The sequence below is a fragment of the Panthera leo genome, chromosome D3, assembly GCF_018350215.1.
Source record: "Panthera leo isolate Ple1 chromosome D3, P.leo_Ple1_pat1.1, whole genome shotgun sequence".
In the NCBI taxonomy this organism is placed as follows: domain Eukaryota; kingdom Metazoa; phylum Chordata; class Mammalia; order Carnivora; family Felidae; genus Panthera; species Panthera leo.
The window spans coordinates 1,897,316-1,920,303 of NC_056690.1; the positions used below are offsets into that span (position 1 = coordinate 1,897,316).

At 57.4% G+C, this 22,988-nt stretch overlaps 2 protein-coding genes across 15 annotated transcripts in view; both read left to right on the top strand.

The window, feature by feature from the left end:
* RIMBP2 (RIMS binding protein 2) overlaps positions 1–22,988 on the top strand; it is a 194,217-nt gene that overhangs the window by 94,363 nt on the left and 76,866 nt on the right. For 9 of the 14 annotated variants that reach the window (XR_006195558.1, XM_042911523.1, XM_042911526.1 and 6 more), the window contains exons 1-2: positions 12,151–12,410; positions 13,305–13,427. Coding sequence is in view for 8 of the 14 variants with exons in the window: in XM_042911523.1 (XP_042767457.1) it covers positions 12,369–12,410; positions 13,305–13,427 (165 nt within the window). In the remaining 6 variants the exon portion in view is untranslated. Of the gene's footprint in view, positions 1–4,122; positions 4,213–12,150; positions 12,411–13,304; positions 13,428–16,362; positions 16,602–17,146; positions 17,474–22,988 lie in introns of those variants that run through there. The other 5 variants (XM_042911528.1, XM_042911538.1, XM_042911536.1 and 2 more) reach the window with 4 other exon arrangements.
* LOC122203990 lies at positions 481–4,683 on the top strand. Its single transcript, XM_042911157.1, has 3 exons — positions 481–1,183; positions 4,123–4,212; positions 4,516–4,683. Exons 1-3 carry the CDS (start codon positions 632–634, stop codon positions 4,681–4,683), a joined length of 810 nt encoding a protein of 269 aa, XP_042767091.1. The 5' UTR covers positions 481–631.

Below are 22,988 nucleotides of genomic sequence, written 5' to 3' on the forward strand. Positions count from 1 at the left end.
ACTGTTGCAGGGACCCTTCTCTTTCGGCTTTATCCTTATCAGGATTCATTCCCCCTCCCCATATTTTTGCTAAACAAGAGATAAAAAAATCAAATACAGCTATTTCAGTTTCGTGCATTAGTGGATATTAATGCATTAAAAAAACTCCTTGACTGGCACTGTCTGTAGTTGCCCTTTGAGGGAGGCTTCAGGGGTTACAGGGCGCCAGCAGTTCCTCAGATCGGATCCCAGAACTCTGGTCGGCCCGCCGGGAGCTGGTCCCAACTTCTGTATGTCCCTCTACGACGCAGAAATAGGACTGTGCCCCTTCCTTTCTGTGCTCGCAGGCAGGTGGCACTCTGACTCTTGCAGGGGAGGCCCTCTGTCACTAGGCATCCACCGTCTGGCAAATCCGAAACCCTCTTCCTTTGTGTGGCTTTACGCTTAAAGGGTCTAAGACTCAAACTGTTCCCCTTGCAATACTCAAGCCCTCCCGTGGAAAGGACAGCTGTGAAGTTTGTGCAGGAGCGAGCAGATACACAGACGCGGGTTGTTCTCCCTTCACGCCGTTATTTCAGGTCAGGAGTGCTGAGCCAGAGGGTGATTTCATCCAGCAGTGCTCGGAAAGTTCTTCATTATCTCAGTCCTGGTGATGCGTGAGTCACCAGATCCCTGTCTTCGGGCCGTGGGTGTGTGTCGTCAAACTCAGTTCCCGGCTTTCAGATGTGGTCCACGGTGCACAGTGTCCAACCTGCACAACAGGGGCCGCGAGCGGGGGCCCTGCTTCACCATCGCGTGGAGCGGGTGTGTGCACCTGGCACCCCAGGCACCCCAGGCACCGCTGTGGCTGGCCGCTTACCCCAGGCTGCGGAGAGCCTCGCGACTCAGGCAGGCCTGTCAGGTTATGTTAAATCCACTCCGTCCTCCTCCTCCTCCCCCTCCCGAGAACTGTCATAGCTGGAGCCACCCGCGCGCCTGTTGGGAGACTCTCATTTTGTCGTGTTGCGACCACAAGCCCACATCTTTTGGGGGCCTGCTGGTCTCAAGCATGCGACCAATACACAAGGTGATCTGTATTTTGCTTGGTGGCATTTCTTCGGTGGTGCTGATTAACTCAGAAAGGAGTCCTCTAGTTGGAGCGGGGACAGCATCCCTGGGTGGGCGGCTCTGGTCCTGCACAGTGTCAATGATGAGAGCTTCCAGGGTAAGTCTTCTTACTTTGCGGCATCCGAATAGGACCCGAAGCACGGACAGCAGCCATTTTTGGAATCTTCCCTTACGTACTGCAAATACATGCATGTCAGAGCAGCACCGTGCCCTGGGGCGACAAGGGGTGAAGTCTGCGGGAACTGTAGCACTTGGGACAAGACCCCCGGACCCGCCCTCCCACCCCCGCTCCTGCAACCGGCCCCATCGCTCCCCGCCCCCAGCCACCTCTGCACTTTCTCCGGGGGTAAACAGCAAGCGTGGATAAAGTGAGATACCCGTAATTTGGAGGATAAATCACATAGGTTTGCAGGTTCAGAGTGGTATCTTCTTTTTTCTTTGGGCCTTTGCTGGGTGTCTTTGCCAATGAATCGGCTTCTGTCGGCATCATTGTGTGGAGGGCTTTGACACGCTGCGCAGGTATTTTGTGATTATCTAAGTGTAGGGCAGAGGATTGTTTGTTTGGGAGTGGTTTTGTTTTCAGCAGCTCCTTCTGTGGTTGGCCTTCTTGCTGGGGGCGGGGGCGGGTCACCAGGATAGTAAGTGGTGCCCGAAGTGCCAACTCATGCTTCAACCGAGCTGGAGAAATGGCATTGGGAAGAGACGGTGGTAATTCTTTTCTTTTGCCTGGCGACGTCGTGAATCAGTGCTGCTTGGACAGGATTTCGATCTTGAGCTGTTTTTCTTGGGAAGACGGATTTCGTCAGGTTAAGCGGCTGACCTGGAATCACTGAGAAGGAATGTAAAATAAGTGAATGGAACTTTTATGTAGCCTCCAAAAAATTGGGTGAACGAGCCAGTGCTGTTTCCTTCCCCTGAGGTTCCTTTTCTGCAGTCAACTCTTCCAAGTGAGGTGCAGAGAGGTGATGTCATGAGCGAAGGGGTCATTTGGTGGTAGAAAGTAGAAGATGGGAAGACGTAGGCAAAGGTGGTCATGCTTCCAATAGGGAAGGGACCACCTTTTTGAGCCGTCATTGTGTGCGGGGGAGTGTGCTAGTGTTCCGGGAGAATTACTGCAGTTAAATCTCCACACCGCCTGATCGTGTAGGCATCTTTACATCCTCAGACCTCAGAGAGCTGTGCGGCTGTCGGACAGCCTGCGCGAGGCCAGACGGCTTACGAGGGGGAAGGGCTAGAGGTTGTATTTGGGCAGTTTGACCTCAGAACCCATACTCCTCTCCCTGTAGCCCCAATGTTTCTCCTATGGTCCTCTGAGATATTGCTGCCTTCGTCTACCATGGGGCACATAAGGTCTCCAAGGTCAGGACCCTGGTGTTTCGATGAGTACACCCATACCCTTCAGATCACCGGTGTTATGGGGAATATCCCCGAGGAGGCAATGTGACTGCTATATTGTCAAGCTCATTCCCATAGGTTGGGGAATCATTGTTCCCAGAACAAAGCACCATTGATATGGTGTGTTGGGAAGGCGTGTAGGGTTGCTTCCTTGTGTTTTATCACCATGGAAACAAGGTAGGTGCCAAAGAGCAGAGAAGCTCCTGATGATGGAGAGGAAGGGACGTTGACTGAAACATGGGACCTGAAAATAGCCAGGAGGAGCCTCCTTCCTGTGGGAAGTGTCTGAAACCACAGGACTCTGCCCTTTTCCTGTTGGGAGGGTGAATGGAGTGTAGAGGAGAGTCACCAGATCAGTTCTAGACGTGGGTGGCCTGCGGATATTGACTCACTGAGGAGTGAACGGAGGACAAACCTGAAGGACCAGGCAAACAAAATTGCAGACTTGACTGGTGGAGGCTGATGAATCGCCAGGCACCTTCCACTGTGGCCATTAGTTGTCTCTATTGCCTCTTTCTTGTTCTTTTGGATGGATGTCATTCCTTCTCCCTCTTTGTGAGAACCCTCAACATACATATTGAAGTCATTTTCAGATTGCTTTATTATTTTTATTTCCTCTGGTGTCAATGCATCCTGATTACTGATTTTGTCACATCTGTAGAGTACTGTGAGTTTTTCTTTTAAACGTGTTTTGGCATTACCATTTTCAGGCTTTTCTTTAATGGGGAGAATTACCCCCAATTTCTCTCTCTTTCTGTGCTCAGCCCCACTCTATCTTACCTCTCTGCTGTTACTATGCTACACCCTGAATGCCCCCAGTCTCGAATTAGGTTTGGTGACTGGTAGCTCACTGTTCTCTTAGTAGGTGATACGAGGGCGTAACACAGCGCACACACTGAGCCAGCGGGCCTGCTCCCTCTCTGTCCCTGGGTGTGTTACCTTACATAAGCTGGAACTCTGGGCAGACGTCAGTTATATTCAGCTTTCTTTGGGGTCTGGGGCTGGACCGGCCTCAGGGCGGGTGGTAAGCTTTGCTCAGATATCTTGCCTCATGCATGAAATTCAAGTCCCACATACACTGAAAACAAACAAACAAACAAACAAAACCTAGACTCCCAATTCTGTGCCTGAGAATCTGGCCTGAGTGTCCCACTCACCATGGGTGTTCCAGTCATTTGTAGTCCTCATAGATTTTTTTTTACCCCATTTTTGAGCAGGACAAAGCCTTTCAGATCTTCTCTAATGTTATTTTGGCAATGTGTTTGGACTGGCGTTTGTGAGGAAAGGGTCAGTTCAAAGCTTTACTTACCAAGATTGCCTGGTTAGGATGCAAACGCGCAATACAGGTCAACGTGCCACATACTGTGGGTGGTTTATCCGCTGGGAATCTCACTACAGCCTTAATATATATTATTTTATTATAATCTTATAACGCCATGTGGAGGACTGTTACTCCCGTTTTATAGAGTAGGACACTCATGGCCCGGAAAGAAGAAGGAAGCCGGTCCCACATCGCACGGTGTTTGCAGAATCACCTCTTATCCAGGGGCTAACTTCCTAATCAGAAACCTCAGCTACCGTGCTCTGCCGTGTCCCTGAAGTTGGGGAGTCATCTCATGACGCCCTTTCCTTCTGTCCTAGGAAAAGGAACTGAAGGATGCCATCCAGGGGAAGCACCACCTGAGACCCCACTATGCAGGCCTTCCCGCACGGGGCTGGCAGCCTCACAAGGTAACTGGAAGCGGGGTGGCAGGGAGGGGTCTCGGGGAAGGAGGGGCGGGGGAGAGGGAATCACCCAACTCCACCCAGTGCGTGGGTGGCCGGTTCCTGGGTCACATCCCTTTTATTCCTCCGTGCGATGCCCGTACCCAGCACTTAGTGGCATCTCGTTCACCGTCCACTAGTTCTCTCCACGTGGAAGTCTGTTGGGATCATACCCTTAACAAAGAGCCCAGAGCAAACCAGTTGGGGTCCCTCAAACCTGCCCACACCAGGTCCCCCCCCCCAGCCCCCTGCCGGCTTCTCTCAGCCCAGCAGATGGAAGGTACCGTCCGCACGACTGCCCAGGGCAAGGTGCTAGGCGCCACCCGGACCCTTCCCTCACCTCATGCCTACATCCCGCGCGCCAACAAGCCACGTCAGAACTTCCTCCCCGTCACAGCCTCCAGGCCACCACTTTCTCCTGCTGCTATCGTCCCCTAAGGGGCCCATCGCCCTTCTGATCATCCTAGGTCATTTTCTGGCAGCAGCTAGACTGGTCTAGTGACAGGACCAGGTGACGTGGCTCCTCTGAGCAAACTTCCGATGCCTCCCATAAACGGCAGTGGCAGTCCTTCCGTGGTGCCATCTTGGTCAACCTTACCAGCCACCCCACCTTTGGCTCGTGACGTTCTGGCCACTCCGAACCTTCTGTTCGTCAGACCAAGCTTGTCTCAGCGCTGGATAATTTTCCCTGCGAAGAATTCTACTTCCTCGTCTCCAAATACCTGGCAGTTTCTGGGCATCCATTCCTAAGAGGTACCTTCTCGGCAACACCTCTATTGCTGCACACAGGTGGCCCTCTCTCCCCCCTCCTCTGGTCTTGGCGACCTCACTGGGTTTTGTTTTCTCGTATCTCTTACCACATGGTCGATCGCGCGTCTTCATTTCTGTGTCCGCCTGTCTTCCTGCGACGAGAACGCCAGCTCCAAGGGAGCACAGGCCGTTGCTGTCACATCCAGCAGTGTTTCCCCAGCACCAGCAACAGCGCACACAGTAGGTGCTCAAAGAGTATTTGCTGACGATTGGCAGTTTGCAGCTGCTAATTTCACAGGTGTACTAACATGTATTTCAGAGAACGGAGTTCTAACAGTTCACAAAAAAATTAGAGCTTTCTTGATTTGACACTCTTCTGCCTTCCAGTTGGCCAATTTTTTTTTTTAAAGATGTGCTTTTCAGAAAATAAGCGTTAGCAAGGATGTGGAGAAGTTGGAACCCTCGTGCGCCATTGATGGGAATGGAAAACGGTACAGGTGTTGTGGAAAACAGGACGGTGATTTCTTAAACAATGAAAAATAGAACGACCAGATGATCCAATACTTCTGTTTCTGGGCATATATCCAAAAGAACCGAAAGCGGGGTCTTGAAGAGATATTTGTGTAGCGGTGTTCACAGCGGCACCATTTGCCCTAGCGAAAATGTGGAAGCAACCCACGGGTCCGTCACCAGACACACGCATCAACAAAACGCGGTCTCTATTACAACGGAATACCATTCCACCTTAAAAGAAGGAAATTCTGACACCTGCCACGACCCGGATGAGCCTGGAGGACACGATGCTTAATGAGATAAGCCAGTCATAGAGGACGATACTGTATGATCCCACTTAGGTCCCCAGAAATTCAGGAACCCAGATCCCCAGAGTCAGAGAGTAAAATGGCGGGAGGGTTAGTGTTTGATGGGGACAGAGTCTCGGTTTGGGGAAGATGAAAAGAATTCTGGAGACGGATGGAGGGATGACTGCATAGCAGTGTGAATGTATCTCGTGCCACTGAGCTGTACTTAGGAATGGTTGATGGTTCAGTCCTACGGGATGTGCGTTTTACCACTATTCTCTAAAAAGACGTGTGCTCGGTGCATCCCAGCTTTCCAAGTAGTGCCCTTCCCCTCATATTCCCACCAGCCCCCACTCTCTCTGCCCTCTTCCTTTCCAAACCTCTCAGGAAAGACTCTGACAAACTCATTCTCCCTGAGGCGTGAATGCTGAATGAGGCTTAGCGGCCCCCTCTGCCCAGGAGTATGTCTATTTCAACAGGAACGGCCGTGTAACGTAATGGTGGTGTTTCAGGCAGCAGAGGCAGGCTGAGAGCAGGGCGGTGGGAGCTGGCTGTAGGGAGGACTGAACTTGGGGTGGCTTTCTCGTGCACTTGTGTCTCCTCCTAAGCGGGGCTCCTGTGCCTGGAGAGGTGATTCCAGCTTTGGAGGGGCTCAGAGAGACAGGGCGGGAGCGGGGACGATGGTACTTCCCGGAGGCATCCGGCCAAGCCAGTGCTGGTCAGTAATGGGTTAGAGTCCTGGTTCTTGGCGTCACCGTCCAGGCAAGGGCTCCTGTCCGGGACCTGGCTGGATGGCTGTGCTGATGGGCCACCCTGGTCATCCTAGGGGATCCTCACAGAGTCCAAAACTTTTTCACGGAAGGTTGGAAACGTCTTCCTGGGCTGCATCCCCGCCTTGACTTTTTACACAAGGCTGCTGGGCACAGACGAGGGCTTACGTTCCTTCCAGCTTTGCAGAGGTGTGTGAGGGCGCCCAGTGACTCACCAGCACAGACAGGAATAGCAGAGCTTTGAGAGAGAAGGCAGGGAGACTGGCGGGGCCACGCAGCTCTGTCCTGCCCCTCTGCCAGCTTTGCAGGCTCAGTGTTAGTTCAGAGTGCCTGGGCTGGCTGTCTGAGATGGGGGTGGGGGTGGTGGTGGAGAGGGGGATGGGAGGGGTGAGGGGGATGGGTTGGAGGTTGATATGGGATGGAGAGGGACCGAGGGAGGGAGAAGGCCTGGGAAACAGCAGTTCTCACAAGACCGTCCTTGGAGCCTGGGTGCATGTCCAGCGTAAGCAGGGAGGTGGAAGGGACCGGGTTGGTTAAATGATGCCAAAATAAGTATTCAAGCCCAGCACCAGACTCATGGATGGGGGAGCCGTCCCTGTGACCCTGCAGAAACACAAGGAACCCTCCTGGTTCTCGGGACGATGCCTGGAAATTCCCAATTCCCCCATCTGATTCTGGCCTGGGTTTGCAATGTGCTTCTCAGGATCCCCGATTAAGAAAGCAGTAGTAATGACCCGAGCTCTTAATTCTGGAGGCAGAAAGATGCATCGTCACTGTCGTCCCAGGAGCCTGCCCAGAAATGATTGCCTCTCGGGTGCAAAATCTGACGTGGGCTTCTTGGGAAAACCGGGTTGAATATCGGATTGGGGCAGGCAGCCCTGTGCAAGGAAACGAATGAGCTGGGAATCCAGGGCACGGGGCACAGAATGTGTTCAAGGTCCTTTATGCTGGCAAACCCGACTTTTCCCTGATTAAAGAAAAATAATTCAGATTTCCCATTTGCCTCAGTCCAAGGGGGCCTATGAAACTCCCCCCCCCCCCCAAACTGGGTAGCTGTTCCTGGGGCCAGTGGGAGGTTCGGGCGCATTCCCAGGGCATCACCAGATGCCTCAGGCTGCACTTCCCCTGGTGCCACTGGTCTGCCCCCAGGCCTGTGTTCTGAAATGGAAATGAGTCAACTGGCTGGATCTGGTGCCCCAGGTGTTAAGGGGCTGCGTCTGTGTGCAGTGGGACGGTCCCAGGGCAGCGTGGAAACCTGGCATCGGCTGCGTCCTGCAGCCAAGTTCGGGGCAGGAGGTGAAGTCCATGACCTATGAACCCATCACCCGTGAACTCCGCTTACCTGCTGGCCAGAAATCTGAGGGTGGCAGGAATCCTGGGTCCGGTTATGAATCACTGGTACGAACAACAGTCATCCTACTTACTAGCTGTTCTCACTCTTCGTCTAGTAAGAGAAAATTATGGGTGTTGATAAGGACAACACCTGTAGACATCCGCGGTTTGTGAGGCTAAGAGCCCTGGCTGGAAAGAGAGGGCCCTGGCCCGGGCGGGGGTCACACCGGAATATCATCCGTTTTTCCTCAGAACAAAATCCGCTAGGAGTGAGCACATTGTTACATTTCCATTTGACCAGAACAAAAGAAGAACCGTCCGGGCTCCCGACTTTGAACATCTCAGAACCTTTCCCAATGCGTTTCTTTGTTTTTTTGTGGGGTCGTAGTTTCTGTGTCTTAGTGAAAAGCCCTTTATGTCCTTTCTGCTATTCTGAGAACTCTTTCTCCGCGCCTGGCTCTGTTCCCAGGAGCACGTTCTTGTCCAGGCGCAGGGACGTGGGGGGGATGTGGGTCGGCCCCGGGAGAGCTCTCTGCCTGTGGGAGTGCCCGGCTTTGAGCTAGACGGCAGGCAGCGGGGACCAGGGAAGTGGTAGGCCAGGGGGCTTCTCTACGGAGGCTTCTGGCACCATCAAGGGCTGGGAAGGCCCACTGGGCAGCGTGGTGAGGCCTCAGGCTCCAGCCCCACGCACCCCCCCAGCCAGCTGACATTTACTGTGTTTTTTGTTTGGAGGCCTCTGTTTCCAGGCGGGATCAGCTGCTACCGAACCCGAAAGAACGACGCCCTCCCTGGGTTTGTCAGCTGGGATTCTTTCCAGCTGCCTGTAGCAGGGACCCAAGCTTGGTGGCATAAACACCCAGGGGGCATTATCGCTCTCGTGCAGGAAGATGTGAGGAGCCCGGGGCAGAGGCGGCTGCGGAGACGCAAGAGGGCCCGGGCTCTGCTCCTCCCCAGTGCCATCGTGCTGGGGCCGTGATGTGTCATCTCCACGACACGGTGGCTACTCCGTCCCCCAGCATCACTTCCTCGCTGGAGCTGGAAGAGGAGGAGCAGACCGAGCCTCTCTCAGGAAGTGTGTTCAGGAAGGGTCACCGTCCCCCAGAGATTTCTGCTCAGGGTCATGTGGCATCTCCACTGGGGGGCCCGGCGGGGAAGAGACTGCACCCCCAAGGCTGTTCACACAGGTGTGGCCAGTAGGGGAGCCGGCAGCCGGCCCCAGCCGAGGCCTCGGTGCTGGGGACAGACAGGAGATTGTCAGGCAAAGGCATCTTCCAGGGGACAGCTTGGTGTTCGCGGTTTCTGAGACGCTTTTTAGCTTACCGTCGCCTTTGTCCTCCTTCTCTGGTTGTGGGGACTCTGGAGCCAGGCTGCCTGGGGTCAGAAGTCCTAAAGCGAAGGTGTGGGCAGGCCGCACTCTTCCTGGAGGCTCTAAGGGAGAAGACGTCTCCTCACCGTTTCCGGCTTCTGGAGGCGCCCCCGTCCCTTGGCTTGTGGGCCCTTCCTCCACCAAAGCCAGAACAGCGTCTTCAAAATCTCCCTTTTAGACGCTGATGCTCCTGCTTCCCTCCTGTAAGGACCCCTGTGATCCCACCGGTCCACCTGGACTGTTGGGGACGAGGCCTGGACACTCAGTCACCTCTGCAAAGTCCCTTCTGCTGTGTAAGGTTCCGGGGACTTGGGTGCGGACAGCCTGCTGCAATCTTCAGTCACGCCTTTGCTTACCTCCCCTCCCTACCAACAGACCCTCTCGCCCTCCTTGGAAAGACCAGAGCGATGCCCTTAATCATTCTGGTAAACGTACGGGGGAGACTCTGGTAAGTTTTAGGTGCGAGAAATACCGATCCTGGTGCGAGAGGAGGTCTGTGACAGAATCAATGCCAACCACTTCTAGAACCTTCTAGTTGTCCAGACGTCCCCTGCATTTTCTTCCTCGTCCATTTCAACTTTCCTTCAAAGCACTGACTTCCAGACCGATAAAACTTGTTCCCTCCCTCCCCCCAACGTCATCGCTTTCTCTCATGTTGCTGTAGTCATCTGCACTATTTCCAGGAACCAAAGTACAGCATCGCGGCTCCACGTGGGGGAGGGGGGGTTACGGCACACACGGGCCTCGCACATCTGCCCCAACCTCATCTGCAGCATCCCGGCGGGAGGGCGGGGGTCTGGCGCCTGCCAGTAGGTTCCAGACGCACAGCTGGACTGTGACTGTCCCCAGGTTGGGGACCGTCCATTGTCAACCACGGCCCCCGCTCAGCGCCCCTTGGGGCGTGATTCCCGACTGCCCCACGCTCTTGTGGGGACAGTTCACGTCGCCTTCCGCACAGGGAGCCCGAAACCCACCCCGGCTTCCCGACAGAGCAAACGTGCTTCTCGGAAACGCCTCACTCATGGGGACTTTGAACCCTTCGTTCTGTGTCTCTACTGTGGGAACGTTGTTTTCTTTCGAGAATTAATCCACCGGAGTCCCAGTAGGAACAGTTGGCCCCTTCAAGGAGGAGATACTGCTCACAAAGCTGTGGGTGCGGCTCCGGGAACCAGGCGGGGTGGTGGGGGCAGAAGGCAGCGGCAGCCAGGCCGCTGGGTGGGCAGCCCAGGGGGCCAGGGCAAGAGCGCCGGCCGTAGGTAGGGGGACACTGCGTCGGGCCCCCGGGACCGCCCAAGGTGCGTGACTCGCGAGGGCGACTCGTGGGACTCCGTGTGCAGTCGCGCTCGTGGCCACGGTTCATCACGGCGGAAGGATCCGAAGTGCCGTCGGCGCAGGGAAAGCACGGGAGCAACACCCGGGGGCGGGCGGGCCCCAGCCTCCAGGAGCCACGCAGGACGCGCTCCGTTCTAGCGGCACGTCGTCACGGCGCGTGCGAAGGGTCGCCGCGGGAAGCCCGGCAGGGACTCGGCGTCCAGGGTCATGGTCTCTCTGGCGCGTCCCAGAGCCCCGCCCCCTCGAAGGAGAGCGGGGGGGGGGGGGGGGGGTCAGCAGTAACCACGTGGTTTGCGCAGAGTCTGGACACGGGGAGGCCTCCCATCGGTGAGAAACGGCGGCGGGGGGGGGGGGGGGTCCTCCTGCAATCCACATTCCCAGCCGCCAGCCACCAGCCACCGGCCAGCCTGGCCAGCAGGCCCCTTCCAGGGACAGCAGCGTCAGGCCTGCAGACAGAACTCTGTCTGAACAGCCCCAGCCGTGGTGGCGAGGGCGTTAACCCCAGCCTGTGTCTTCTCCAGCCCCCGACTTCCTGCTGGCATCTCCCGCGGCCAAACTTCACTAGGAAACGGACAAGCTGGGAGAGCGGCGATGGGCGTGTGGGTGGCCAGCAGACCTGGATGGACCAGCAGAACTGATTTCCCCGGGAACACAGCCACCTTGCATTTGACCGTCTTCCCCTGATGCCTTTCCGTTCCTGGAACCCTGGCCGTGCCAGGCAGCCTTCCAGGCACTGGGGACAGAGAACTGGGTCACAGGGACAAGTCCTGTCCAACTGGGACTTAGACTCTAACAAGGAGCCACCGCAGGGAAATGTAAACAGCTACGCAGGATCATTCCAGATAGTGAGACAAAGCACGGCAAAGCACTGAGGGCGCTGGGGGCAGGTGAGGGGAGGAGCGTTTTGTTATCTCAAGCATGGTGGGAGGGCCTGATGAGGAAGTGGCATAAATGATGAGCAGGAGCCAGAGCCACCACGATCGGGGGGTGGAGGAAGGGGTGGGTAGGGGCTTGCTGTGGTGCAGGCAGCACGTGCAAAGGCCCTGGGGTGGGTGGGACTGGGTTTGGCTTGTTTACAGGACAGTCGGAGCATGAGAGTGGTGGTAACGGGGCCTCAGGTGAGAACGGAGAGCTGGCGGGTCAGAGGCTGCAGAAGCGTGCCGACCAGCCAGGAGTCTGGATCTCATTTCCATGGCAGCTATGGGACGTCTCAGTCGGAGAGAGGCAAGCCTTGACTTACATCTGGGCCTGTGCTGGCTGCCGTGGGAGACCGGCCTTAGAGCACTGGACGTAACTCACGGGTCACAATTTCTTGCTGGGGTTCAGGTGTGAGTTCTGTGTAGTTCCATTAGGTCACGACTTGTTCACCTGGTGCGTCTGAATTTTTTCCCCAAGCTCGCGGCCTGACGCTTCATGCTGTCGCAAAACGGCACGAAAACACTCCTGTGAATCAGACCTCTGTACGACCTCTTAATGACAGCCTCCCCGTGACCCTGTGCCGTTCAGGAGCTCCAAGTGGGTGCCTTTCTTTCTCCTGGTGTCACGGAGATTGTCAGGTTAAACGCACACGCTGCACAGAGGGCGTGTGAAACGGAAAGGACCTCTTTTAAAGCTGACAAATACGACCTTGTGACAGCCTGTCATCGAAGCCCTAATTCATGCTGTAACATCTGGGGAGGAGGGAAAGAAACGAAAAGGCCGCGTTTCGGTTCAAGTATGCCGCACAGTGAAAATTAATGGGGAATAAACCTAGGTATCTTCCCTCATCACTGCATGTCCTTCCTGGTTTCCAAAAAGCCACAGGAGAGATTGAGGGTAAGTGGTGCCCTCCCCCCCCCCCCGCCCCCGCCCCAAGTAAATTCAACACTTGGTTCTCAGGGGGTCTGTGGTCTGAGACTGGACCTGGTGTCTGAGGTTCCTAGAGCATCCATCATCATAAAGCACACAGAGCCTTGTGGCCATTTTTGTCCACTTGTAAAACAAAAGTGGAATTTTCAGACAAAAGAACTCGTATCCTGAACAATTTGGGTAACGCTTTGTATCTGTTAGGGGTGTCCGTTCAAAGGAACAGAAAACGATTCAGCTTGGTGTAAGCAGACAAAAGGAATTGGGCTGCGTGACTGGAAACGAAAATATCAGCTTCAGGCACAGCTTGATCTAGGTGCTCAAATTACGGCGTCAGGACCCTGCTTCTCTCTCTGCTTCTCTTGGCTGTCTTGTTGGCTCTGTTCTCAGATGGACTCTCCCTTCCTGATGGCAACTGGGGCTCCAGACCCATCCTTTTGTCTTCAACTTTCCTAGTCCGGGGGGCAAAAGAGGAAGTGTCTTCCCAGGCTTCCATACCAGTCTGGTGTCTCATTCATTCTCCACGGATGCAACGGGGTCTCGTGGCCCTTCCAACCAGTCGCTGTATCAGGGGGTGGGATAGCACTGATTGGCCAGGCCCGGGTCACATTCCCATTACTCCTGAGCCGGTCACTGTCACTGTGGTGGGGAGGCAGGAGGAAGAGGGATGTTGTGTGCTAATTGTCCAGCCTGGGGCACATGCGTTCACCCTGACCCGCCACGAAGTCCGTGATCCAGGGTGAGGGAGGGGAAGGCTCCCTGAAAAGTCACGGAGGAGAAAGTGGCAGACGCCAGCTGACGACAAACCCCACAGATGGGGTGCGTGTTACAAACGGCCCCCCTCTCTCCCCCCGCTACTTGTAGGTGAAAACAGAGCATGCCTGGCTCCAGCACGTGCTCGCCATAGTGACCAGAGAACGCGATTTGGCCGTGAAGGAGAAACGCCAGCTCCAAGCCAAGCTGGAGAACCTAGAACAGGTCCTAAAGGTAGGAGGGGACCCTCTGCCTCCCTTAGGGTCAGCGCGAGGGACGAGGCTGAGGAGCGGAAGGCGGATGAAACCCTGTTTGAAGCCGTCATCCAAATTCAGGGCTCTCGGGGCTGTTTTTACCCTTTCCGTGGCATCAAGAGCGATAAATAACAAAATTCAAATGTTTCTGGAAGCGGTCCCGTGAAACCAATGACGCATTCCCATTTCTTAGGATGCTAAACACAGCTGAGCGAGAGACACCAGGCAGGGCTCTGAGCAGAAATGGAGCTTCCTCGCGGTGAGGACCAGGGGCGTCTACGCCGGTCCCAAACTTCGTGAATTTTAAGCTGCTCCTCAGAGGTTGAATGACCTTTGTTATAAAGAGAACAGCTAAGTCGGAAAATGGCTTCATCGGGGTGCAGGGAACTGGACAGTCCTCGTGCATTTCTGACGCACTGGGCACCCCGTCAGTGTTTAACGGGAGTTGGGGGGGGGGTTGCTACCGATGGTGCGGAGTGAAGCTGAATGAATTCTCATTGAAGAAAAGTGTTGTAAAACGTAAAAGAATAAGTTAGTCCTCACCTGCGGTCCTGCAATGTGGCACCTCCGTGGCCTGGGTCCTTTGTGGTTCCCACGCCACGCCCAGCACCCACTGCCCCCCGCCCCCAATCAAGAAGGGATTGTGATTCTGTCTAGGGCCCCATCTGGGGAAGCAGTTGGATCTCCAAGGGAAGCAGATTGGTGGCTGGGAGGGACTGGGGTGAGGTGGGAAATGGGGAGCGGCTGCTTTTCTTTCGGGGTGACAGAATGTTCTGGAATTTGTGTGACGGTTACCCACCCTCGCGAATTTACCGAAACCGCTGCTCTGTACGCGTCCGAGGGTGAGCTTGATGGTGTGGGAGCGCTGTCTCAACTAAAGGTAGAGATGGCTGGGGGCTCAGTGGGTTAAGCTCTGGGTTTCCGCTCAGGTCATGACCTCGCGGTTTGTGAGTTCGAGCCCCACACCAGGCTCTGTGCTGACAGCTCGGAGCTTGCTTGGGATTCTCTCTCTGCCCCTCCCGTGCTCACACACTCTCTCAAAAAAAAAAAAAAAACAAAATAAAAAGATGGCCTGCTCGCCGGTGGTCATGAGGGGTAACCCAGCTGCATATGTGGCTGTCAGCCTGTGCCCACCTCGCCTTCCCTGAAGGACCGGCCGGGCTGGCTCGGACCTCCTGCCTCCCACCACGTGTCACCCTAGACAGATGAGGCCCTGCCGGGCAGTCGTTCATCTCCACAGCGCAGACTACCGCCTGAGGTCTGTGAAGCCACGAGGCGTGGTCTGTGCCACTCTGCCTTCGGTGCCCGGACAAAGTCGGTGTTGGGTGAACCCCGTGGCGGCTGGGCTGGGAATCCCCGGCCATGCCCTGGGGCTCTGCCGACAGCCTGCTGGATTGGCGTCGTCGTGAAGGGTAGTGCAGAGCAGTGGTTCTCAGCAGGGGTGACTTTGCCGCCCAGGGGACGTCTGGCGGTCTGGAGGCGTTTGTGATCGGCACGACTGGGGAGGGGGCTCTGGGTGTCTAGCAGGCACAGACCCCCCACGAGCACAGGGCAGGCGATCAAGTGGTGCTGAGGCGGATAAACCCCGTGGGTAAGCTTCCCACTGCTGGGGTAACAGAGGCTGCGGCTCAAACACAAGTGTCCTACGGTCCAGGGGGCCCAGCGTCCCAAATCCGGGCGTGGGCAGGGCACTCCTTTCCGAAGGCTTTGTGGGGACTCTTCCATGACTTTTCCACCTTCTTCTGGCTGCACACGGCCCCTACCTCCACCTGCAAACCAGCGATGGGGCGTCTTCTTTGCTCTCTGACACCTGCCTCCCGCGTGCACGGACCCTGTGGTCACGCCGGGCCCATCGTGTGGTCACGGTTTCCCCTCAACACGCTTTGTTACACCTTCAGGGTCCTTGTGCCGTGGGACGCGACACACTCCCGGGCCCCAGGGACTGGGAGGGACGCGTCGTTGTCGGCCGACCCCACCCTAGACGATTAGGAAAGTGAACAATAAGGCCGGTCCTCTCTGTGGGCAGAGGAGGCCTCATTTATGGCTTCAGGTGTGTGAAATTCCCACATGTCCAAACCTCCGTGTGTCCCCGCCTGCCTCTGCAGCAGGTGGACGGTCCTGGGTCTCGACCAGCGGCGTGGAGCCCGCCGCCCTTCCCGCCTGAGCCCGGGCTTGAACCTCGGCACAAGGGCCTTGCACACATGTACATGTCCCGGTTGTATCCCTCGTCCCGTCCCTACAAACAGCCCTCAGTTTGGCGGCCCTGCCTGCCGGCGTGTCCACCCTGTACGCTCGTGTGTACGCCCACCCTGCGTGACGGCGTGTTGGCCCTGCGTGTGGACGTGTACGCCGTGCGTGACGGCGTGTCGTCCCTGCGTGTGGGCGTGACCGCCCTGCGTGTGGGCGTGTCGGCCCTGCGTGCCGGCGTGTCCACGCTGCGTGACGGCGTGTTGGCCCTGCGTGACGGCGTGTACGCCCTGCGTGACGGCGTGTCCACCCTGCGTGACGGCGGGTCGGCCCCTGCATGTGGGCGTGTACGCCCTGCGTGACGGCGTGTCGTCCCTGTGTGTGGGCGTGTCGGCCCTGCGTGCCGGCGTGTCCACCCTGCGTGACGGCATGTTGGCCCTGGGTGTGGGCGTGGTCGCCCTGCGTGCGTGCGTGTCCACCCTGCGTGACGGCGGGTAGGCCCTGCGTGTGGGCGTGGCCGCCTTGCGTGTGGGCGTGTCGGCCCTGCGTGCCTGCGTGACCACCCTGCGTGACGGCGGGTCGGCCCTGCATGTGGGCGTGTACGCCCTGCGTGCCGGCGTGTCCACCCTGCGTGACGGCGTGTTGGCCCTGCGTGCGGGTGTGTCCACCCTGCGTGATGGCGTGTCGGCCCTGCGTGTGGGCGTGGCCGCCCTGTGCGTTGCGAATTGCCGTGTGCCCATCAGGGGAGAGGGATGGATTCGCGCATCTCAGCGGCGTCTGTGTGGACGAGACGCACGGCGGATCCCAAGCCCCGAGTTACGTGACAACTGCGTCCCCCGTTCACCCCCAAGTGTCGATGGAGCACTGACCTCGTCCCACCTTTCGGGCCGCGGGGACACGGCGGCCGGCAGGGTGGCGCCAACAGAGAGCGTCGAGAGCGGCGTAGGTGATAGGCCGTCAGGCGGCGGTGAGTGCTCTGAAGGGAAACGGGTCAGGGTGCAGGAGCGGGAAGGGATGTGGTGGCCCTGCGGGGTGGCCTCTCCCGGACGTCCCGCTGCGCGGAGGGCCTTGTCAGTCCTCAGGGGGGGAGCGCTGCGGGCGTTGGGGAGCACACAGGGCGGGAGCACACAGGGCCTGCTGGACACGCACCGGGATCGGCGGCACGGCGCGCAGACGGTGGGGGAGGGGCAGGCGGCGGAAATGACCCGACTGGGGTCAGCTGGGGCAGAGGCCTCCAGGCCAAAGCAGAATTCCAAGATAACGCAGCGTGTCCTGAGGGTCGTCGGACACTGTATCGGTCACGTATTGTCGCAGTACTGCCGGGCCGCAAAGCACCCCAAGGCCTGTGGCCGGGAACAGCCCCCCGCGTTGCTCACGAGTCTGTGGGTTGGCTACGCGGTGCGTGTCCTCTTGGCCGCAGTGGCTGAACGCTTCCCCGCGGCCGGCCGGCTCTCGGCTGGTATCTGCTGGCTCCGGGCGGGCGACCGGCTCCGTGCCTGGTTGCTCCGTCCTCCGGTGGGCTCCCTCCGGCTCCCGATCGCCGCGTAATCGTGCACGTTGCAAGGGGCGGAGTAACAGCCAGGCTCGTGGGGCTGTGCGGTCCCGCGCCAAGCTCGTGGGCTCAGGGCAGGACAGCGTTGGGCACGCTGCGTGGGCAGCTCGCCGCAGAGGCCACCGGCGTGTTGGCGGGTGACAGAGTGCATCTGCTGTCCCGTTTGTGAAGGGGTCGCTCCTGTGGCCATGCGGAGCCTGGCGTGAGGAGCGGGAGACGGATGGGGAGCCGCCCTCCAGCCCGCCGGAAGGGCGGCCTCCCCCAGGGGGCGCAGGGCAGAGCCAGAGGTGGGTTTCCGAGGTAAAGTCAGACCTCGCGAGGGCCTGGACGTGGGGCGGGACAGACGGGGTGGCAAGGACAACGGCAAGGGCTGGGCTGTGAGTTTTCGCTGTGATGCAGCACACCGGCGATGGGGGCCGGGGGTCACGGTCACCGTGTGTTGGAGATGGGGTGCCCGGTGGCCGTGGGATCCTTTGTGCGGAAGAACCCCGTGGCCTCACTCCAGAGACCATCCTGCTGATGGTCCGGAAGGCGGCTCCGTTCAGTTACAGATGACGCGTGTGGCAGAAGCGGTGCGCTGGGTTCGAGTGTGATGCTCGGACGGCACTGCTGGCACCTTGTCACCTGACCACCTGCTGGTCCCAGCCGGCTCGTGCCTGACGCCATGGTGAAAGCCCTCGAAGTGTCGGGCGGCAGAGGGGACGTGCCGCTCGGTAAACGAGGCCCACTCCCTGGATGTTAGCGCGGTGTAGTTACGGGCCCTGGCTCCGTGCCCGGGGTGTCTCAACTGATAATCGGCCCGTCGGTCACGTTCCTAAGTTGCCTCTTTTTGTTTCCAAAGATCGCCGATCTTCCGCCGGCCTGGGCGCTGGTGATTCCGTCTAGCTAAAGGTGCCCGTGACTCTTCTCTGATGGGCTGTAATTGGCTGTGTACATCACGGGTCCACTGACACACGGCCCTTCCAGAGACCCGTCTGCCATGCCAGGGGCTGCCTGGTAGCACAGGCCTCAAACGGCCAGAACAGTACGACCCCGTGTGCCAGTTGGAAGGGGAAACGGGTTTCGGGGTGCCTCAGACACTTCAAGAGCTCCTGCAATCGCCCCGCTGAAAAACCCAGCGGGACCCACACCCAAGGACACACGCGTTCGTTCAGCGGTATTTAACGGGCACCTAATATGTGCCAAACGCTCCGGGTGCTGGAGAAAAGGGACCTAAGTCCACACCCTCGATTCAGGCCAAGTTTATCAAGAAACTAATGTTTATGTCGGGTGGGGAGAAGAACGGGGGGTAAAGACGCAAATGCCCGTTTGTCTGCAGTGCTTGGGGAAGCTGCGTGATGCTGTGACATGTGGGCAGCGACCTGGGGGGAGGGAGGGAGGGAGGGAGTGTGCAGAGCAGGTACCGAGGCTGAGTCGGGTGGGTGCCTGACATGTGTGAGGAACGACGAGGGGCCTGAGTTGCAGAAATAGGAAGCAGATGAGGCCAGGGAGGCAGGGAAGAGCCAGGAAAGCTCAGGTCTTGAAGACTGAGCCACACTGGCCTCCTAGTGCTTCTCTGGGCATGCTCCATCCACCCCAGGGCATTTGCACTTGTGGTGCCTGCTGTGCGATGGCTTTTGTCCCGATCACCCACAAGGGGACGATAGGTGCCGGGTGGGCAGCTTCCCTATCTTTTCTGCTTATCAGCGAATGCCCGGTGCCCACGCAGGCATAGAGAAGCCACGTAATAAGCGTGGGCTGAGTCACACACAGGCATGGGATATTCTTAAGTCTGCCCGGGGGAACCGGTCACTTCCAAGCGACCTGCTCACAATGGCCAACAGTGCGAGGCCCTCAGCTTTCAGAGGCCTTCAGGTGTGCCCTCCCTGCGTTATCCCCCAGAGCCCATCCTCCACACGGCAGCACAGCCATGTTGGCAAAAGAACACAAGACCGCTGTTTACACCTAGCAAGTGCTTCTTCTTGCCCAGAGATTAAAATCTGGACTCTTACTACAGACCCCAGCCGCTGCCCCCCGACCTAGTCCTTTACCCCTGCTCCTATCCAGACCCCTTCACCCTGTGCCTACCTATGCTGGTCGTCTCTGTTTTTCTGGAACATACGACACCTGTTTCCACCTCAGGACCTTTGCACTTGCTGTTTGGAATGCTGTTTCCCTCAGCACTTTGTTTCTGTCTTGGTCTCGTGTCCCTTCCTTGGCGATTCTTCTCCCGACCCTCTTCTCCACAGGAGCTACTGTCCTGCCCGTCACCACCACGTTGCCTGAATACGTTTTCTTCAAGACACCCCGTCTTCTTTGTTTTGTTTACTTGCGTGCTGTTGGTTTTCCCTCCCAAAAGTAACACACTTGAGAGAGCCTGTTTCAGCGCCTAGGACAAAATCCGGCATATGGTGGGCACACAGTAAGTACCAGTCGATTGAGTAGATCGGCGAACGAGTGAACGCAGTGTGAGCGTCCCCGTTGCCAGCGCTCTCTGTGCCACGGGGGATAGCCGTGGACTTGAAGGCCGGCAGCCAGGGGAGCTTGTCGGGGCGGATTGCTTCTCTGGGGTTTGCCAGTGCTCTGCCGACACACGCAGCCGCAAATCAAGCCCTGTCTCCTCCTGGCACAGACAGAGCGTCTGCAAGAGGACAAGACGCTGCAGCGCTCACGGCTCCTGGCCTGCGCGAGCCTGGCCGGGGGGCGGTCTGACATGGACGCCCGTGCCGAGCTCTGCGCCCGCATGCCCAGCGGTCCTGGCAAGTGTCCGACCTGGTGGCAAAAGGGAGCAAACCCACGTTTTCTTCCTCCAGCTTCTCGGGCTCTAGGATATCCCGCAAGAAAGCCTCGGTGTGTTCCACGCGGACTTCCCGTTGCCCGGCAGTCACGGCCTTCTAGATCCTAGCGTGCCACCAGCTCCCGTGGAAAGGGAGAGCCGCTTGTGGCATCACAGCCGTGCGTCCAGCCAGGCACAGCCGCCTCCGTCTTCTCTGGCTTCTGGTTCAGGGCCCGGGAGGTGGTTCTGTTTGTCAGACAGAACAGAGATGTCCCTCTGTAGTCAGGAGAGGACGAGAGCCCTGGCAGGGGACAGCGTCCTGTCCCAAGGAGAGCTCAACACAGACACCGCTGAGGAGCCACAAAGCAGGGAGGGACCACTGCCCCCCCTGAGAGGGCACGGCCACCGTCCCCTCCCAACCTGGGGGCAGTTCCTGGGGGCGGGGCCGCAGCCGTGGAAACTGCAGGGCGGCACAGTGGGGTGAGCGGTGTCCCCCACGGTCACGTCTGCTCAGACAGAGCCTGGCTGGGGGACCCTGTCCGGGAAGAGGGCTCGGCAGGTGGAACCCAGCAAGATGAGACCACACGGGAGGAGGACGCAGCTTACCCGAGCCTGCCGTGTAGAAAAGGGGGTTTGGAGACACAGGCGTGGGAGGCACACTGCGGGAGGACGGGGCACAGACGGGAGTTATGGGGCCGAGGCTCGCCAAGGGCTGGTGGCCATCGGCAGAGGGGCCCTGCCCTGAGCCCCTGGGGGAGCCTGGCCCTGCCCACACCTGATTGCAGGCCCCTTCAGAAAGACTGCGGAGCGAGGCTGGGTTTTATGCTTCTTTTTTTTTTTTTAATTTTTTTTAATGTTTATTTATTTATTTATTTTTTTAAACGTTTATTTATTTTTGAGACAGAGAGAGACAGAGCATGAACAGGGGAGGGGCAGAGAGAGAGGGAGACACAGAATCGGAAGCAGGCTCCAGGCTCTGAGCCGTCAGCCCAGAGCCCGACGCGGGGCTCGAACTCACGGACTGTGAGATCGTGACCTGAGCCGAAGTCGGACTCTCAACCGACCGAGCCACCCAGGCACCCCGTAATGTTTGTTTATTTTTGAGACAGAGATCGAGCACAAGCAGGGGAGGGGCAGAGAGAGAGAAGGAGACACAGAATCGGAGGCGGGCTCCAGGCTCCGAGCTGTCAGCACAGAGCCTGACGCGGGGCTGGAACTCATGGACCGTTAAATCATGACCTGAGCCAAAGTCGGACGCCCCACTGACTGGGCCACCCAGGCGCCCCCTGTCCTTCTTTTAAAATCATGGCTTGGTCGAGGCCGTCCTGCACGCTCTTGGTCCGACACGCGGGACGCCCGCGGCAGGTTCCCCGTGACTTGCTCAGTCTCCCTTCAGTGACCGGCCGGAATTCACGGCACCCAGTGCCAAGTCTGCAAGTTTGACCTGAGCACGCAAAAATGTTTTTGATTAATTAAACTCAGCGTGTTATGGTTTATGATTCAAAGGAAAAGGGAAAAAGCATTGGGGACCAGATTTTGTTCTCGTAATCAACAGGTTAGTCCATTTAAACGTACGTAATCTAAGGCTTATTTTGTTAACGAGCAACTGATTATCTGGGATTAATAAGTGATTCTCAGAGTAACAAGTAATCTTCCTCATCCGTGGCTCGTTCCCCGTGCCCCTCCCGTGTCCTTGCACCTGCCCGTGGACATGCGTCCCTGGACCTGCTGCCGTTATCAGCTGTATTTAACGTTTTCTGGCTCCTTTTCTAAGTTCTGATTCTCAAACACCAATAACACCCTCCGGGGTTTTTCTGCAACATGAGAATAATGTTTAGGGCTCCGTCTCCAGCAAAACCCTGGATGGGCCTGATCCAGACAGCGATAGTATCGTCTAGATGTTCAGACACTAGCCGCAAACAGGAAATTTGCTGCTCTGGAAGCTTCCCTGTCCACCTCCATCTCCGTGGGGAGAGGCTCTGCAAGCGGCCGCGTGCTCGCTGGCTGGTGGTGTGGACGCACGCGTGTCCTGCCCTGTTCTGCACCAGCGAAAGGGATACTTCGGATCAGCGTGCCGTCCGTGAAAACTGAGTCAGGTCCACACTAGCGGCCAAAATGTGTATTCAAGTGAGGGCTGTGCCGTGCCGGTTTGCGTGCACACTGGACCGTGCCAGGGGGATTGCCTCATTTGCTCCAGATCTGCCCGCTTCCCTCACCTCTAACCACCCGGCCCGTGTACCCCTGCACCACAGAGATGCACACCAGGCCGGCTGCTGCCTCAGTGAGCTTTCCCTGAAACTGTGCTTGACTGGCGCCTTGTCGTCCTGTGGGTCTCGGCCACACGTCACCTCCCGCTCCAGCTTGAGTAGAGTCTCTGCTCCCTCCTTCTCCCTCTGCACACCCCCCCCCCGGCCTGGGGGGGCCCCCCAGCTTTTATCGGTCCCTGAAACTCTGACTTATTTGCTAGGTTGCCTCTTTATTTCCTGCACCTCTCCTCCACTGGTGGAACGTATGCTTCACGAGAACAAAACTCATCTTTGACTTGTTCGTTAACGGAATAAGTGTCCTGTAATTATTTTTGGCTAAGTGAAAGGACGTATCCAGGAGGTAAAGCGCGTCTCAGCAGGAGCCCACAGCCACTAAAATGAGAAGTCCAGCCTCACTGATTCTCCGTTTTCCCGCCCACCCAGCTGCTGTGTCCAGAAGCACGCAGCCCTTCTCCTTCATCCTGACCAGGCCGCGGTCACACCAGCCTTCCTTTATCCTCACGCTCGCTTCGATTCTTTCTACCACGGGACCTTTGCACACACCATTCCCTGTGTATGGAATGCCTTGTTCCTCCCCGTTCCCCAAACCTCCACTCATGGGTCACCTCCCCAGGGCTCATGTACCTGTGCGTTTAGACTCTCAACATTGAGCACCTCTCCACGGGTTTTCGTGTATTTGGATTTAGTCATACCTGAGACAACCAGTACGTAAAACGGGAAAGTAAGCTGTGTTCCCGTTTCCACACTCCACCTGGGAGGTGCGTTATCGTTCTGAGTAGA

Coding starts and splice junctions, on each gene's coding strand:
- LOC122203990 (XM_042911157.1), top strand. CDS start 632: ATGCGTGAGTCACCAGATCCCTGTCTTCGGGCCGTGGGTGTGTGTCGT. Junction 1,184..4,122: donor CAATGATGAGAGCTTCCAGG/GTAAGTCTTCTT, acceptor CTTCTGTCCTAG/GAAAAGGAACTGAAGGATGC. Junction 4,213..4,515: donor GGGGCTGGCAGCCTCACAAG/GTAACTGGAAGC, acceptor CTCTCAGCCCAG/CAGATGGAAGGTACCGTCCG.